General features: G+C 46.2%; 1 protein-coding gene across 1 annotated transcript; it reads right to left on the bottom strand.

Moving 5' to 3' along the window:
* Nucleotides 1-5,664: 5,664 nt before the first annotated feature.
* LOC121583070 (A-kinase anchor protein 2-like) lies at nt 5,665-17,792 on the bottom strand (the record flags this gene model as incomplete). The annotated part of the gene is made up of 2 exons (XM_045217169.1): nt 5,665-8,802; nt 17,684-17,792. Coding segments are annotated over 2 exons (3,247 nt in total), but the record flags the coding sequence as incomplete, so codon positions are not given.
* Between the last annotated feature and the right edge of the window lie 209 nt (nt 17,793-18,001).

The raw sequence follows: 18,001 nt of genomic DNA, 5'->3' as shown, positions 1-18,001 counted from the left end.
TCTCTCTCTCTCTAATCATGTTGTAGTAACTGGTCTCTCTCTCTCTCTAATCATGTTGTAGTAACTGGTCTCTCTCTCTCTAATCATGTTGTAGTAACTGGTCCCTCTCTCTCTAATCATGTTGTAGTAACTGGTCCCTCTCTCTCTCTAATCATGTTGTAGTAACTGGTCTCTCTCTCTCTAATCATGTTGTAGTAACTGGTCTCTCTCTCTCTCTAATCATGTTGTAGTAACTGGTCTCTCTCTCTCTAATCATGTTGTAGTAACTGGTCTCTCTCTCTCTCTAATCATGTTGTAGTAACTGGTCCCTCTCTCTCTAATCATGTTGTAGTAACTGGTCTCTCTCTCTCTAATCATGTTGTAGTAACTGCTCTCTCTCTCTCTCTAATCATGTTGTAGTAACTGGTCCCTCTCTCTCTAATCATGTTGTAGTAACTGGTCCCTCTCTCTCTCTAATCATGTTGTAGTAACTGGTCCCTCTCTCTCTCTAATCATGTTGTAGTAACTGGTCTCTCTCTCTCTAATCATGTTGTAGTAACTGGTCCCTCTCTCTCTAATCATGTTGTAGTAACTGGTCTCTCTCTCTCTCTAATCATGTTGTAGTAACTGGTCTCTCTCTCTCTCTAATCATGTTGTAGTAACTGGTCTCTCTCTCTCTAATCATGTTGTAGTAACTGGTCTCTCTCTCTCTAATCATGTGGTAGTAACTGGTCTCTCTCTCTCTCTAATCATGTGGTAGTAACTGGTCTCTCTCTCTCTAATCATGTTGTAGTAACTGGTCTCTCTCTCTCTCTAATCATGTTGTAGTAACTGGTCTCTCTCTCTCAATCATGTTGTAGTAACTGGTCTCTCTCTCTCTAATCATGTTGTAGTAACTGGTCTCTCTCTCTCTCTAATCATGTTGTAGTAACTGGTCCCTCTCTCTCTAATCATGTTGTAGTAACTGGTCTCTCTCTAATCATGTTGTATTAACTGGTCTCTCTCTCTCTAATCATGTTGTAATAACTGGTCCCTCTCTCTCTCTCTAATCATGTTGTAGTAACTGGTCGCTCTCTCTCTAATCATGTGGTAGTAATTGGTCTCTCTCTCTCTCTAATCATGTTGTAGTAACTGGTCTCTCTCTCTCTCTAATCATGTTGTAGTAACTGGTCTCTCTCTCTCTAATCATGTTGTAGTAACTGGTCCCTCTCTCTCTAATCATGTTGTAGTAACTGGTCTCTCTCTCTCTAATCATGTGGTAGTAACTGGTCTCTCTCTCTCTCTAATCATGTTGTAGTAACTGGTCTCTCTCTCTCTAATCATGTTGTAGTAACTGGTCTCTCTCTCTCTCTAATAATGTTGTAGTAACTGGTCTCTCTCTCTCTAATCATGTTGTAGTAACTGGTCTCTCTCTCTCTAATCATGTTGTAGTAACTGGTCTCTCTCTCTCTAATCATGTGGTAGTAACTGGTCTCTCTCTCTCTCTAATCATGTTATAGTAACTGGTCCCTCTCTCTCTAATCATGTTGTAGTAACTGGTCTCTCTCTAATCATGTTGTAGTAACTGGTCTCTCTCTCTCTCAATCATGTTGTAATAACTGGTCCTCTCTCTCTCTCTCTAATCATGTTGTAGTAACTGGTCTCTCTCTCTCTCTAATCATGTTGTAGTAACTGGTCTCTCTCGCTCTAATCATGTTGTAGTAACTGGTCCCTCTCTCTCTAATCATGTTGTAGTAACTGGTCTCTCTCTCTCTAATCATGATGTAGTAACTGGTCTCTCTCTCTCTTATCATGTTGTAGTAACTGGTCCCTCTCTCTCTAATCATGTTGTAGTAACTGGTCTCTCTCTCTCTAATCATGATGTAGTAACTGGTCCCTCTCTCTCTAATCATGTTGTAGTAACTGGTCTCTCTCTCTCTAATCATGTTGTAGTAACTGGTCCCTCTCTCTCTAATCATGTTGTAGTAACTGGTCCCTCTCTCTCTCTAATCATGTTGTAGTAACTGGTCTTTCTCTCTCTAATCATGTTGTAGTAACTGGTCCCTCTCTCTCTCTAATCATGTTGTAGTAACTGGTCTCTCTCTCTCTAATCATGTTGTAGTAACTGGTCTCTCTCTCTCTAATCATGTTGTAGTAACTGGTCTCTCTCTCTCTAATCATGTTGTAGTAACTGGTCTCTCTCTCTCTCTAATCATGTTGTAGTAACTGGTCCCTCTCTCTCTAATCATGTTGTAGTAACTGGTCTCTCTCTCTCTCTAATCATGTTGTAGTAACTGGTCCCTCTCTCTCTCTAATCATGTTGTAGTAACTGGTCCCTCTCTCTCTAATCATGTTGTAGTAACTGGTCTCTCTCTAATCATGTTGTAGTAAATGGTCTCTCTCTCTCTAATCATGTTGTAATAACTGGTCCCTCTCTCTCTCTAATCATGTTGTAGTAGCTGGTCTCTCTCTCTCTAATCATGTTGTAGTAACTGGTCTCTCTCTCTCTAATCATGTTGTAGTAACTGGTCCCTCTCTCTCTAATCATGTGGTAGTAACTGGTCTCTCTCTCTCTCTAATCATGTTGTAGTAACTGGTCTCTCTCTCTCTCTAATCATGTTGTAGTAACTGGTCCCTCTCTCTCTAATCATGTTGTAGTAACTGGTCTCTCTCTCTCTAATCATGTGGTAGTAACTGGTCTCTCTCTCTCTCTAATCATGTTGTAGTAACTGGTCTCTCTCTCTCTAATCATGTTGTAGTAACTGGTCTCTCTCTCTCTCTAATCATGTTGTAGTAACTGGTCTCTCTCTCTCTAATTATGTTGTAGTAACTGGTCTCTCTCTCTCTAATCATGTGGTAGTAACTGGTCTCTCTCTCTCTCTAATCATGTTGTAGTAACTGGTCCCTCTCTCTCTAATCATGTTGTAGTAACTGGTCTCTCTCTAATAATGTTGTATTAACTGGTCTCTCTCTCTCTAATCATGTTGTAATAACTGGTCCCTCTCTCTCTCTCTAATCATGTTGTAGTAACTGGTCGCTCTCTCTCTAATCATGTGGTAGTAATTGGTCTCTCTCTCTCTCTAATCATGTTGTAGTAACTGGTCTCTCTCTCTCTCTAATCATGTTGTAGTAACTGGTCTCTCTCTCTCTAATCATGTTGTAGTAACTGATCTCTCTCTCTAATCATGTTGTAGTAACTGGTCTCTCTCTCTCTAATCATGTGGTAGTAACTGGTCTCTCTCTCTCTCTAATCATGTTGTAGTAACTGGTCTCTCTCTCTCTAATCATGTTGTAGTAACTGGTCTCTCTCTCTCTCTAATCATGTTGTAGTAACTGGTCTCTCTCTCTCTAATCATGTTGTAGTAACTGGTCTCTCTCTCTCTAATCATGTTGTAGTAACTGGTCTCTCTCTCTCTAATCATGTGGTAGTAACTGGTCTCTCTCTCTCTCTAATCATGTTGTAGTAACTGGTCCCTCTCTCTCTAATCATGTTGTAGTAACTGGTCTCTCTCTAATCATGTTGTAGTAACTGGTCTCTCTCTCTCTAATCATGTTGTAATAACTGGTCCCTCTCTCTCTCTCTAATCATGTTGTAGTAACTGGTCTCTCTCTCTCTCTAATCATGTTGTAGTAACTGGTCTCTCTCGCTCTAATCATGTTGTAGTAACTGGTCCCTCTCTCTCTAATCATGTTGTAGTAACTGGTCTCTCTCTCTCTAATCATGATGTAGTAACTGGTCTCTCTCTCTCTTATCATGTTGTAGTAACTGGTCCCTCTCTCTCTAATCATGTTGTAGTAACTGGTCTCTCTCTCTCTAATCATGATGTAGTAACTGGTCCCTCTCTCTCTAATCATGTTGTAGTAACTGGTCTCTCTCTCTCTAATCATGTTGTAGTAACTGGTCCCTCTCTCTCTAATCATGTTGTAGTAACTGGTCCCTCTCTCTCTCTAATCATGTTGTAGTAACTGGTCTTTCTCTCTCTAATCATGTTGTAGTAACTGGTCCCTCTCTCTCTCTAATCATGTTGTAGTAACTGGTCTCTCTCTCTCTAATCATGTTGTAGTAACTGGTCCCTCTCTCTCTAATCATGTTGTAGTAACTGGTCTCTCTCTCTCTCTAATCATGTTGTAGTAACTGGTCTCTCTCTCTCTCTAATCATGTTGTAGTAACTGGTCTCTCTCTCTCTCTAATCATGTTGTAGTAACTGGTCCCTCTCTCTCTAATCATGTTGTAGTAACTGGTCTCTCTCTCTCTAATCATGTTGTAGTAACTGGTCTCTCATCTCTCTAATCATGTTGTAGTAACTGGCCTCTCTCTCTCTAATCATGTTGTAGTAACTGGTCCCTCTCTCTCTCTAATCATATTGTGTGTAGACTAGGCGACGTTAAGACACAAGACCTGGTTGGGCTGTTTCAAGTTATCTGGAATGGTGAGTGCCTGTAACTGTGTAGTGTTTTGGCAGAGTGGAGTCTAGAGTGACTGTAACTGTGTAGTGTTTTGGCAGAGTGGATGTCTAGAGTGACTGTAACTGTGTAGTGTTTTGGCAGAGTGGAGTCCAGAGTGACTGTAACTGTGTAGTGTTTTGGCAGACTGGAGTCCAGAGTGACTGTAACTGTGTAGTGTTTTGGCAGAGTGGATGTCTAGAGTGACTGTAACTGTGTAGTGTTTTGGCAGAGTGGGGTCCAGAGTGACTGTAACTGTATAGTGTTTTGGCAGAGTGGAGTCCAGAGTGACTGTAACTGTGTAGTGTTTTGCCAGAGTGGAGTCCAGAGTGACTGTAACTGTGTAGTGTTTTGGCAGAGTGGAGTCCAGAGTGACTGTAACTGTGTAGTGTTTTGGCAGAGTGGAGTCCAGAGTGACTGTAACTGTGTAGTGTTTTGGCAGAGTGGAGTCCAGAGTGACTGTAACTGTGTAGTGTTTTGGCAGAGTGGAGTCCAGAGTGACTGTAACTGTGTAGTGTTCTGGCAAAGTGGAGTCCAGAGTGACTGTAACTGTGTAGTGTTTTGGCAGAGTGGATGTCTAGAGTGACTGTAACTGTGTAGTGTTTTGGCAGAGTGGAGTCCAGAGTGACTGTAACTGTGTAGTGTTTTGGCAGAGTGGAGTCCAGAGTGACTGTAACTGTGTAGTGTTTTGGCAGAGTGGAGTCCAGAGTGACTGTAACTGTGTAGTGTTATGGCAGAGTGGATGTCTAGAGTGACTCTAACTGTGTAGTGTTTTGGCAGAGTGGAGTCCAGAGTGACTGTAACTGTGTAGTGTTTTGGCAGAGTGGAGTCCAGAGTGACTGTAACTGTGTAGTGTTTTGGCAGAGTGGTGTCCAGAGTGACTGTAACTGTGTAGTGTTTTGGCAGAGTGGATGTCTAGAGTGACTGTAACTGTGTAGTGTTTTGGCCAGGTACGAATGCACACACAAGAGACACCCACATTAACCCACCCCCTCAAGGCAACTCTCATTTGGCTTCAGTCATGGCCGTTGCATTTCTTATTGACCAAGCCGAGAAAAGAGGCCAAAAATTCAGCCCCCCTTTAATACCATCACTAGGGGAACATGAATACAGCCTGCTGGATGGAAGTAGTCTGAAGAGTTATACAAGCGGACAACTCACATATAGTACCAATCAAATGTCAATCAATCAATTAATCCGTTTTTTTTAAACGGGGGTTGTTTCCTGAAACGTCACCCTATTCTCTAAATAGTACAATACTGATCAAAAGAAGGTTTCAGATGCAGAAAAGCTTATTATCACAGTTAGCTCACCTGGTGCCGTCTTACTGGTGAGGGTGAGTTTGGCGGGCAGGCTCCCAGAGAGGGTGAGTTTGGCGGGCAGGCTCCCAGAGAGGGTGAGTTTGGTGGGTGGCAGGCTCCCAGAGAGGGTGAGTTTGGCGGGCAGGCTGTTGGTCTTGTGCTGGTCCCTGGGGATGATAGTTATCATCTTGGGCCTGCCAGTCTGGTTGGTTCTGGGGTCCAGTCCTGACCTCACCGCTCCCGGTCTCTGCCTCTGCTTCTTCAGCTCTTCCTCTCTCTCCTGCGCCGCTCGGATCTCTTCCTCGATCATGGACAGAGTCCTCTGCTTCCGGGAGCGCAGCTTGAATGGCCCGGCACTCTGCTCCGTCTCCTGGGCTCTGGTCCCTTCGGCTGTGCTGCGGAGCTCGGCCGCCTCGGAGTACTTAGAGAAGAAGCTGAACTGGTCCTTTTCACTCAGGGTCGGAGACAGCTCTGGAGGCTGGTAGGGCTCTATGGGACGGGGAGGGATGAGGACAGGAGTGCGGGCTGGGACGGGGTCTGGGTTTAGGGCCAGCGAACGACTGAGTGCGGACTGGATGAGGATCTTAGGACCCCCGGATGAAGATCTCTGTGGAGGGGAGGCGTAGGCAGGTCTCTCCATCGGGGTTGGGAGGGGCTGGAGCTGGGGTGAAGGAGACTGATGTTGGGTTGGCCTTGACTGGAACTGGGCTGGAGGTGACAGTGGCTGAGGTGATGGAGTTGACTGGTACTGGGGTGGGGCTGACTGGAGGGACTGTAAGGGTGTTGGTGACTGCTGCAGTGGGCTTGGAGGTGAGTCTAGCGGTGTGGGTGACTGGAGGTCTAGCGGTGTGGGTGACTGGAGGTATAGAGGTGTGGGTGACTGGAGGTATAGAGGTGCGGGTGACTGATACTCTGTAGGTTGTGATAAAAGGTTCCCAGAAGACGGCGGTAGAACGTCTAAGTCTACGTGCCTCTCCTGGAGGGGGAGGGGGAGGGGGGAGGACTGTGGCGCGGCGAGGGCGACCCCCTGCCACTCCTCGCCCTGCTGAGTCTGGTTCTGGTTCATCATGGCGTGCTGGATGACACTCTGCACCAGGATCCCTGCATGGTACTCCAGCTCTTCCTCCAACAGACTCTGACTTCCCTCGTTCTGTTCCCCAGGGGACATGGGGGTGCCTCTTCCCTCGTTCTGTTCTCCAGGGGACATGGGGGTGCCTCTTCCCTCGTTCTGTTCCCCAGGGGACATGGGGGTGCCTCTTCCCTCGTTCTGTTCCCCAGGGGACATGGGGGTGCCTCTTCCCTCGTTCTGTTCCCCAGGGGACATGGGGGTGCCTCTTCCCTCGTTCTGTTCCCCAGGGGACATGGGTGTGCCTCCCTCCATCTTTCCGTTGACGGGCGTGGTGGCCTGGGGGGTGGAGGGGAAGGAGTACTCCCCCAGAGACGTCTCCCCCAGGTAGGCCGTCATGGTCTCGTTTGACGCCCCACTGTCGGACACGTTATTCATGCTGAAGTCGTCCAGCGTAGTGTTATCCAGGGAGCGCAGGGACAGCTCGTCCAGCCCGGAGTCACATTCCTCGGGGTGGCATGAGGACAGAGAGGCGCTGGGGCTATGGAGGGAGGAGGAACAATGCTGGAGGGACAGAGAGTCCTTCTCATCTTTTAGGATGGTCATGATGGCCCTGGCGCAAGTAAAGTCTCCGTCTCTGTCTCTGTTCTCCATCCAGGCCTCCTTGGGGCCACTATTACTGGGATCTCCCTTTCCCAGCCCCAGCCCCCTCCCCAGGGTAGAGGTGGGGGACTGGGACCCTCCTGGGCTGCAATAGATCCTCTCTGCCCGGACCGTGGTGTTGGTTGCGTCGCTGCCCTCTAGTGGTGAGCCTTGGTAACTGCTGTAGCTCACAGTGACGTAACCGGAGGATCGCTCCACGTGGGTGACGGTGTCTGGCGATCTGGAGAAGGGCTTGGCCGAGTACAGCTGGGGAGCCACGTCTCTCTTGGGAGCTGTGACCTGTGACCTCTCGGCCGCCTGCTGCCTGGCGCGTTCTATCTGGAGGAACTGCTTCCTGGCGGTAGAGAAGTCGATCTGCTCCACCACAATGTCCTCCTTGGTGCTCTGGAAGAGCTCGGGCGTGTCGCGGCCAGGCTCAGGGTCAGCATTAGGGTCAAAGGTCATGGAGTACTGGGTGTACGTCTGGGACATCCCACCAGTGAACTCTGACCTCATCTGCTGCTTCCTCTCCTCGTACTTCCTGTGTGACTCTAGTTTGTCCGGCTCCAGCTCCTCCTCCAGACTCTTCTCCTGAGGAGGGTTCCACCATTTTGTCCCCATGTCTGGGTTCTTCTTTACCGCCTGGCCCCTGATCAGCTCCAGCCTCTCCCTCTCCAGCTCTGCCACCTCATCCGAGGGACGCACCTTCTTCACGCGCACTTCCTTCTCACACGGGTCGAACAGCTTGGACGGCTTTTTCTCCTCCTTGAAGGCCCGTAGCTCGAAACGCGCCTCCTTCTTGATGGTGGTCATAGTGGGGGATGTTGTCTCTCCTCCCTGCTTCCTGTAGTTCTCCTGCTCTCCTCTCATTGGTCCAGAGTGGCCGTTGGGCTTGGTGTTATAGGTGTTGTTGGTGTAATTGACATCCTGGTGTTCAATTAAGATAGTCTGCTTCCTCCCCTCTACTATGACCTCATGGTTGGTCTGTGGGCATGTTGTGTCTGTGTTGGAGATGTGGACAGACGGCCCGGTCCCGTCGATGCTGACCTCCCTGGGGTGTTTCTCAGGGGTCGCAGTCCCGTTAGAGGGTGATGGCGTGGTATCAACCCCGGGGTCACAGCAGTTAGATTCCAACACCTCGTCTAAGTAGGCTATCTCATGAGCTACCTCAATGTCCAGGGGCTGTGGCTGGTGTTTGTTGCCCTGGCCGTTGAGCCCTTGGCTGGGGTAGCAGCTCTCAGGGTGGGCCTCCACCTCCATGGTGCTGGTGGTAGTGCTGTCTCCTCCGTCCGCTGAGATCACACTGACAGAGTTGAGGAAACTGACGCTTTTTCTCTCTGTTCTGTCTCTCTTCAGATCACCGCTGGCATCCTCTGATGCCTTGGAGGATTTCTGGAAGACAAAGAGAGAACATTTTGGTGTTAGATTACTATCGTTCTGTCTGGACAATGCATGTACCGTGGATGTGTCCAAAATAGCATCATATTCCCTTTATAGTGCACTACTTTTAACCAGAGCCTTCATAGGGAATAGGGTGCCATTTGGGACACTTGGATTTCTTTATCAGATAGCATTTGGGGATTTCTGAGAAAAAAAAAGCCAATATAATATCAATCATATTCTGTCAGGGCATAGCATAGCATTATTTAGCTTCAGTTTATCAGGGAGTAGCATAGCAGTATTTAGCATCAGTTTATCAGGGCGTAGCATAGCAGTATTTAGCTTCAGTTTATCAGGGCGTAGCATAGCAGTATTTAGCATCAGTTAATCAGGCCGTAGCATAGCAGTATTTAGCATCAGTTAATCAGCGCATAGCATAGCAGTATTTAGCATCAGTTAATCAGGGCGTAGCATAGCAGTATTTAGCATCAGTTAATCAGGGCGTAGCATAGCAGTATTTAGCATCAGTTAATCAGGGCGTAGCATAGCAGTATTTAGCATCAGTTAATCAGCGCGTAGCATAGCAGTATTTAGCATCAGTTAATCAGGGCGTAGCATTGCAGTATTTAGCATCAGTTAATCAGCGCGTAGCATAGCAGTATTTAGCATCAGTTAATCAAGGCGTAGCATAGCAGTATTTAGCATCAGTTAATCAGGGCGTAGCATAGCAGTATTTAGCATCAGTTAATCAGGGCGTAGCATAGCATTATTTAGCATCAGTTAATCAGGGCGTAGCATAGCAGTATTTAGCATCAGTTAATCAGGGCGTAGCATAGCAGTATTTAGCATCAGTTAATCAGGGCGTAGCATAGCAGTATTTAGCATCAGTTAATCAGGCCGTAGCATAGCAGTATTTAGCATCAGTTAATCAGGCCGTAGCATAGCAGTATTTAGCATCAGTTAATCAGGGCGTAGCATAGCAGTATTTAGCTTCAGTTAATCAGATAGCATTTGGGGAAGATCATCAAAGGAGAATGAGAAACTAAACCACTTCTGCTATTTGGAAGCAAACAGGAAGAACTGGGAATAATGATGAGTATAAGAGTGTAATGAAGAGGGGGGGGGGGTTCATGTGGGTGTCTCTTGTGTATGCGTTCGTACCTGGCAAGCGTTTGTACATTCACAGTTAGTCACTCACCCTTCTAGATAACGTGAATTAGCCTAACCAGGTCGTGTCTTGACGTCGGCTAGCCAACTTATTACACCATTTAGCTTCAACTGGCTGGTGTGCAACCATGGCAAAGTTGGTTTGACATTGGATAGCTTATCTCTGGGGCTAGTTAGGGACCATCATTAAATTACACAATGTAAATGGGACAATATTTTCATGTTGCACATCTTTTAGTTGTTTCATTAAATGCTTTCAATATTTGTATATGCATTTCTACAATTTATAGTTGTTTTACGTTTTAAAGTCATTGCAATTTGGAGCGATTGACATTTTAAAATATTGTCCCATGTACAGTGTGTAATTTACTGATGGTCCGTAGGGATATGGAATGTCAAACCAAATTGACCAAGGTGTTACGATCAGGTGAATTTATGATTACTTATGTGCTGCCAGCTGTGCACATGTGGGCAGGAATTTAAATAAACCCAGAAAACTGTTATGGTCCGTGACGTACCATTTTCTTCCTATCATCTCGCAAATCTCAGTTTTTGGACGAGACTGACTTTATGACCAACATGATCCTATTTACACTTTGTAGTCAATTTTGACACAAGAATAAACGTTTCTGCCTCATATTGATGCCACATAGGGCTGTTTTCAAAACTAGGAGTTGCTTTTAGGGGCAGCCGCTCTTTAAGTAGATGAGCAGTGGTTTAGTCTGCTGGGTCACATGGTATTGCTGTGTTTTATGACATCCAGGACATCCAGGACACACTCAATGAGACCCTGTTCTGTCCTCTCTCTGATGAGTGTGTCTCTCTCTCTCTCTCTCTGTGTGTGTGTGTGTGTGTGTGTGTGGCTCTTCAATTATGTTCTGTGACCCTGAATTCTACAGCAGTGTCTTCCTCTGGTTGTCAACACTACTACACAGCTACAAAAGGGGTTCTAAAACACACACACACACACACACACACACACACACACACACACACACACACACACACACACACACACACACACAGCTCGAGGCCAAACTCTCTCACCCTGAGTTGATAATGACATTAACAGTCATGTGAAACTCGTCACATGACTGTTAATGTCATTATCAACTCAGGGTGAGAGAGTTTGGCCTCGAGCTGTGTGTGTGTGTGTGTGTGTGTGTGTGTGTGTGTGTGTGTGTGTGTGTGTGTTTTAGGACCCCTAAATGACTAAAATGTAAAATGTAATGACTGATTTTGTTTTCACAATGGACTATTTGTTTCTTGACTTATGATTTTGATTTGACTGTAATTTACATTTACGTCATTTAGCAGACGCTCTTTTCCAGAGCGACTTACAGGAGCAATTAGGGTTAAGTGCATTGCTCAAGGGCACATCGGCAGATTTTTCACCTAGTCGGCTCGGGGATTAGAACCAGCCACCTTTCGGTTACTGGCACAACACTCTTAACCACTAAGCTACCTGCCGAAACTTTTGACAGTTTATAACAAACAGTAGAATAGTGCAAATAGGCCTATTTTTCTTACTTTGCATATATTGACTGTACGTGTGCCTACAGTAGTCTGTTTTGTGTTTTGAGTACCTGAGATGTAGTTTCAGAAAACGTGTTTTAACAATTGGAAAAAACTGAAATATTAGGTGATATAACTGAGCTGTCCTCAAGGCCCCACCTCTTCACACAGTTACAGCAACACACTTCTACAGCTGCCCACACAACCTAGAGACCCCACCACTTCACACAGTTACAGCAACACACTTCTACAGCTGCCCACACAACCTAGAGACCCCACCACTTCACACAGTTACAGCAACACACTTCTACAGCTGCCCACACAACCTAGAGACCCCACCACTTCACACAGTTACAGCAACACACTTCTACAGCTGCCCACACAACCTAGAGACCCCACCACTTCACACAGTTACAGCAACACACTTCTACAGCTGCCCACACAACCTAGAGACCCCACCACTTCACACAGTTACAGCAACACACTTCTACAGCTGCCCACACAACCTAGAGGCCCCACCACTTCAAACAGTTACAGCAACACACTTCTACAGCTGCCCACACAACCTAGAGACCCCACCACTTCACACAGTTACAGCAACACACTTCTACAGCTGCCCACACAACCTAGAGACCCCACCACTTCACACAGTTACAGCAACACACTTCTACAGCTGCCCACACAACCTAGAGACCCCACCACTTCACACAGTTACAGCAACACACTTCTACAGCTGCCCACACAACCTAGAGACCCCACCACTTCACACAGTTACAGCAACACACTTCTACAGCTGCCCACACAACCTAGAGACCCCACCACTTCACACAGTTACAGCAACACACTTCTACAGCTGCCCACACAACCTAGAGACCCCACCACTTCACACAGTTACAGCAACACACTTCTACAGCTGCCCACGCAACCTAGAGACCCCACCACTTCACACAGTTACAGCAACACACTTCTACAGCTGCCCACACAACCTAGAGACCCCACCACTTCACACAGTTACAGCAACACACTTCTACAGCTGCCCACACAACCTAGAGGCCCCACCACTTCACACAGTTACAGCAACACACTTCTACAGCTGCCCACACAACCTAGAGACCCCACCACTTCACACAGTTACAACAACAAACTTCTACAGCTGCCCACACAACCTAGAGACCCCACCACTTCACACAGTTACAGCAACACACTTCTACAGATGCCCACGCAACCTAGAGACCCCACCACTTCACACAGTTACAGCAACACACTTCTACAGCTGCCCACACAACCTAGAGACCCCCACCACTTCACACAGTTACAGCAACAAACTTCTACAGCTGCCCACACAACCTAGAGACCCCACCACTTCACACAGTTACAGCAACACACTTCTACAGCTGCCCACGCAACCTAGAGACCCCACCACTTCACACAGTTACAGCAACACACTTCTACAGCTGCCCACACAACCTAGAGACCCCACCACTTCACACAGTTACAGCAACACACTTCTACAGCTGCCCACACAACCTAGAGACCCCACCACTTCACCCAGTTACAGCAACACACTTCTACAGCTGCCCACACAACCTAGAGACCCCACCACTTCACACAGCTACAGCAACACACTTCTACAGCTGCCCACACAACCTAGAGACCCCACCACTTCACACAGTTACAGCAACACACTTCTACAGCTGCCCACACAACCTAGAGACCCCACCACTTCACACAGTTACAGCAACACACTTCTACAGCTGCCCACACAACCTAGAGACCCCACCACTTCACACAGTTACAGCAACACACTTCTATAGCTGCCCACACAACCTAAAGACCCCACCACTTCACACAGTTACAGCAACACACTTCTACAGCTGCCCACACAACCTAGAGACCCCACCACTTCACACAGTTACAGCAACACACTTCTATAGCTGCCCACACAACCTAGAGACCCCACCACTTCACACAGTTACAGCAACACACTTCTACAGCTGCCCACACAACCTAGAGACCCCACCACTTCACACAGTTACAGCAACACACTTCTACAGCTGCCCACACAACCTAGAGACCCCACCACTTCACACAGTTACAGCAACACACGTCTACAGCTGCCCACACAACCTAGAGACCCCACCACTTCACACAGTTGCAGCAACACACTTCTACAGCTGCCCACACAACCTAGAGACCCCACCACTTCACACAGTTACAGCAACACACTTCTACAGCTGCCCACACAACCTAGAGACCCCACCACTTCACACAGTTGCAGCAACACACTTCTACAGCTGCCCACACAACCTAGAGACCCCACCACTTCACACAGTTACAGCAACACACTTCTACAGCTGCCCACACAACCTAGAGGCCCCACCACTTCACACAGTTACAGCAACACACTTCTACAGCTGCCCACACAACCTAGAGACCCCACCACTTCACACAGTTACAGCAACACACTTCTACAGCTGCCCACACAACCTAGAGACCCCACCACTTCACCCAGTTACATATGCCCACAACATATGGAATATGCCCGCAACATCCTTCCCTGTTCTGCTACTGGTCTCTCGCCTTTTGAGTGTTCCCTGGGATATCAGCCCCCGCTCTTCCCGGAGCAAGAGGAAGAGGTCAGCATACCTTCTGCCCAGATGTTCGTCCGTCGCTGTCACCGTACCCGGAAGAGAGCCCGGGCCGCTCTTCTCAAGACCACCTCCAGGTATCGACGACAGGCGGACCGCCACCGGACCCCTGCTCCCCGCTACCGTCTTGGGCAGAGGGTATGGCTTTCCACGCGGAATCTGCCCTCCGGGTGGAGTCCCGCAAACTTTCCCCACGTTTTATCAGCCCTTTCCCCATCTCTAAGGTCGTTAGCCCCTCTGCTGTTCGCCTTCTGTTGCCCCGCACCCTCCGTATACATCCCCACTTTCCATGTATCTAGAATTAAACCCCTGTCTCACAGCCCTTTGTTTCCCATTTTATGTTTGTCTGTTGCCAGTTCGTCTTGTCCCGTCAAGTCCTACCAGCGTGTTCCTGTGTTGCCCGTGCTCTAGTTTTAGCTTTTTCTAGTCTTCCCAGTTCTGACCTTTCTGCCTGTCCTGACCCTGATCCTGCCTGCCGTCCTGTACCTGCCTGACTCTGATTTGGATTACGACTCTGTGCCTGCCTTGACCTACCTATTGCCTGCCCCTTGTACTATAATAAACTCTGAGACTCCGCCTCCTGTGACTGCATCTGGGTCTTAGCCTGAGCCATGATATTACTACTTCACTAGTAGTATTACTCTACCATTTATTAAATTACTTATTCCAGTTACTAATAAGCATGCACCCATTAAGAAAATGACAGTAAAAACTGTTAAATCCCTGTGGAATAAATGGTATGATTGAGAGTTATGAGGCAAAATTATGGCAAATAAGTCTGGCTGCACAACCGATTGGCAAATGTACTGCAAATTGAGAAATCATGTGACTAAATGAATAAAAATAAGAAAAAACTATACTATGAAACAAAGACAAATGATAAAAATAATGATTGAAAAAAGCTTTGGAGCACCTTTAATGACATTTTGGGCAAAAATGCAACTCAGCTCCATCATTCATTCAACCAGATGGCTCATTCATCACAAAAACCCACTGATATTGCCAATTATAAGATTAGCAAACTTAGACATGACATGCCAGCAACAAACGCTGACACTACACATCCAAGTATAACTGATCAAATTATGAAAGACAAGCATTGTAATTTTGAAATCCGTAAAGTAAGTGTGGAAGAGGTGAAAAGTTATTGTTGTCTATCAACAATGAAAAGCCACCGGGGTCTGACAACTCGAATGGAAAATTACTGTGGATAATAGCGGACGATATTGCCACTCCTATTTGCCATATCTTCAATTTAAGCCTACTAGAAGGTGTGTGCCCTCAGGCCTGGAGGGAATCAAACGTAATTCCGCTACCCAAGAATAGTAAAGCCACCTTAACTAGCTCAAATAGCTGACCAATCAGCCTGTCACCAATCCTTAGTACATTTTGGAAAAAATTGTGTTTGACCAGATACAATGCTATTTTACTGTAAACAAATCGACAACATACTTTCAGCACGCTTATAGGGAAGGACATTCAACAAGAACAGCACTTACACAAATGACTGATGATTGGCTGAGAGAAATTGATGATCAAAATATTGTGGGAGCTGTTTTGTTAGACTTCAGTGCAGCTTTTGACATTATCAATCATAGTCTGCTGCTGGAAAAAATGTATGTGTTATGGCTTTACACCCCCTGCTATATTGTGCATAAAGAGTTACCTGTCTAACAGAACACAGGGTGTTCTTTAATGGAAGCCTCTCCAACATAATCCAGGTAGAATCAGGAATTCCCCAGGGCAGCTGTTTAGGCTCCTTACCTTTTTCAATCTTTACTAATGACATGCCGCTGGCTTTGAGTAAAGCCAGAGTGTCTATGTATGCGGATGACTCAACTCTATACACGTCAGCTACTACAGCGCTTAACAAAGAGCTGCAGTTAGTTTCAGAATGGGTGGCAAGGAATAAGTTAGTCCTACATATTTCCAAAACTAAAAGCATTGTATTTGGGACAAATCATCCACCAAACCCTAAACCTCAACTAAATATTGTAATAAATAATGTGGAAATTGAGCAAGTTGAGGTGACTGCTTGGAGTAACCCTGAATTGTAAACTGTAATGGTCAAAACATACTGATACAACAGTAGCTATGATGGGGAGAAGTCTGTCCATAATAAAGCACTGCTCTGCCTTCTTATCAACAAGGCAGGTCCTACAGGCTCTAGTTTTGTCACACCTGGACTACTGTTCAATCGTGTGGTCAGGTGCCACAAAGAGGGACCTCGGAAAATTGCAATTGTCTCAGAACAGGGCAGCATGGCTGGCCCTTAAAAGTACACGGAGAGCTAACATTAATAATATATATGTCAATCTCTCCTGGCTCAAAGTGGAGGAGAGATTGACTTCATCACTACTTGTTTTTGTAAGAAGTGTTGACATGCTGAATGCACCAAGGTGTCTTTTTAAACTACTAGAACACAGCTCAGACACCCATGCATACCCCACAAGACATGCCACCAGAGGTCTCTTCACAATCCCCAAGTCCAGAACAGAGGAGGTGCACAGTACTACATAGAGCCATGACTACATGAAACTATATTCCACATCAGGTAACTGATGCAAGCAGTAGAATCAGATTGAAAAAACAGATAAAAATACACCTTATGGAAGAGCGGGGACTGTGAAGAGACACACACACACAGCTACAGACACACATAAGACACCGAATCTACACAAACGTACACATGGATGTTGTATTGTAGATATGTGATAGTGGAGTAGTGGCCTGAGGGAACACACTTAATGTATTGTGTCAAGTTTTATGAAATGTAATGTCATGTGGTATTTTAAATTGTATATATCTGCCTTAATGTTGCTGGACCCCAGGAAGAGTAGCTGCTGCCTTGGCAGGAACTAATGGGGATCCATAATAATCCCCAGGAAGAGTAGCTGCTGCCTTGGCAGGAACTAATGGGGATCCATAATAAATACAACTATGAATACTGCTATTATTCTATTACTATTCAACTACTAGTATTACTCTACCACTATACTAGTAGTAGTATTCTACCACTACTACTATATTACTACTCTACTAGTAGTATTATTCTACCACTATTACTATATTACTACTCTACTAGTATTATTATTCTACCACTATTACTATATTACTACTCTACTAGTAGTAGTATTCTACCACTATTACTATATTACTACTCTACTAGTAGTATTACTCTACCACTATTACTATATTACTACTCTACCACTATTACTATATTACTACTCTACTAGTAGTATTACTCTACCACTCTGTTCCTCTCTAGTACTACTGCTACTACTACTACCTCAACCCAGGAGTATGTCCTGTCTTTCCGTTGAACAGAACAGTGAAGTATCTAACAAACGAACAAACTCCTCAGCCTTCTGAATAGGATCATACATCATACCCATAACTCGTTCTCTCTGCTCCAACCCTTCTGTTTCCTGTCTCTCCTCATGTGAAGACCAGCTAGCAGCGCTTCTGCTGTTGTCTGTTCCCTGTCTCCTCATGTAAGAGACCAGCTAGCTAGCTAGCTGCAGTCTTTTTAAGAGACCAGCTAGCGCTGCTGCAGTACTTACCCTGACTAATGTTAGCTGTTGTCCTGTTTCCCGTACACTAATGTTAGCTGTTGTCCTGTTTCCTCTCTGCCAGAGACTTTTCCTCTCCTGTACAATGCCTCTCTCCAAGCTGTGATGTCATGGGCGTGCAGGCGAAGAGGTGGAGGGTCTGGCTTAAAAAGGGGAGTGTGTTCCCTCTGTCAGAAACCCCTCCACACACAAAGATCCCCTCTGTATGGGAGAGCGGAGCATCGCTCCACACCCTAACCCCCCTCTCTGTGAGGGCCCTTAAACAGCCTTCCACCCCCACCCCCACAGCACAATAACATCCAGCCCCTC

The sequence above is a fragment of the Coregonus clupeaformis genome, unplaced genomic scaffold, assembly GCF_020615455.1.
Source record: "Coregonus clupeaformis isolate EN_2021a unplaced genomic scaffold, ASM2061545v1 scaf0952, whole genome shotgun sequence".
Classification (NCBI taxonomy): Eukaryota; Metazoa; Chordata; class Actinopteri; order Salmoniformes; family Salmonidae; genus Coregonus; species Coregonus clupeaformis.
This window is presented reverse-complemented; position numbering and strand designations above follow the sequence as displayed.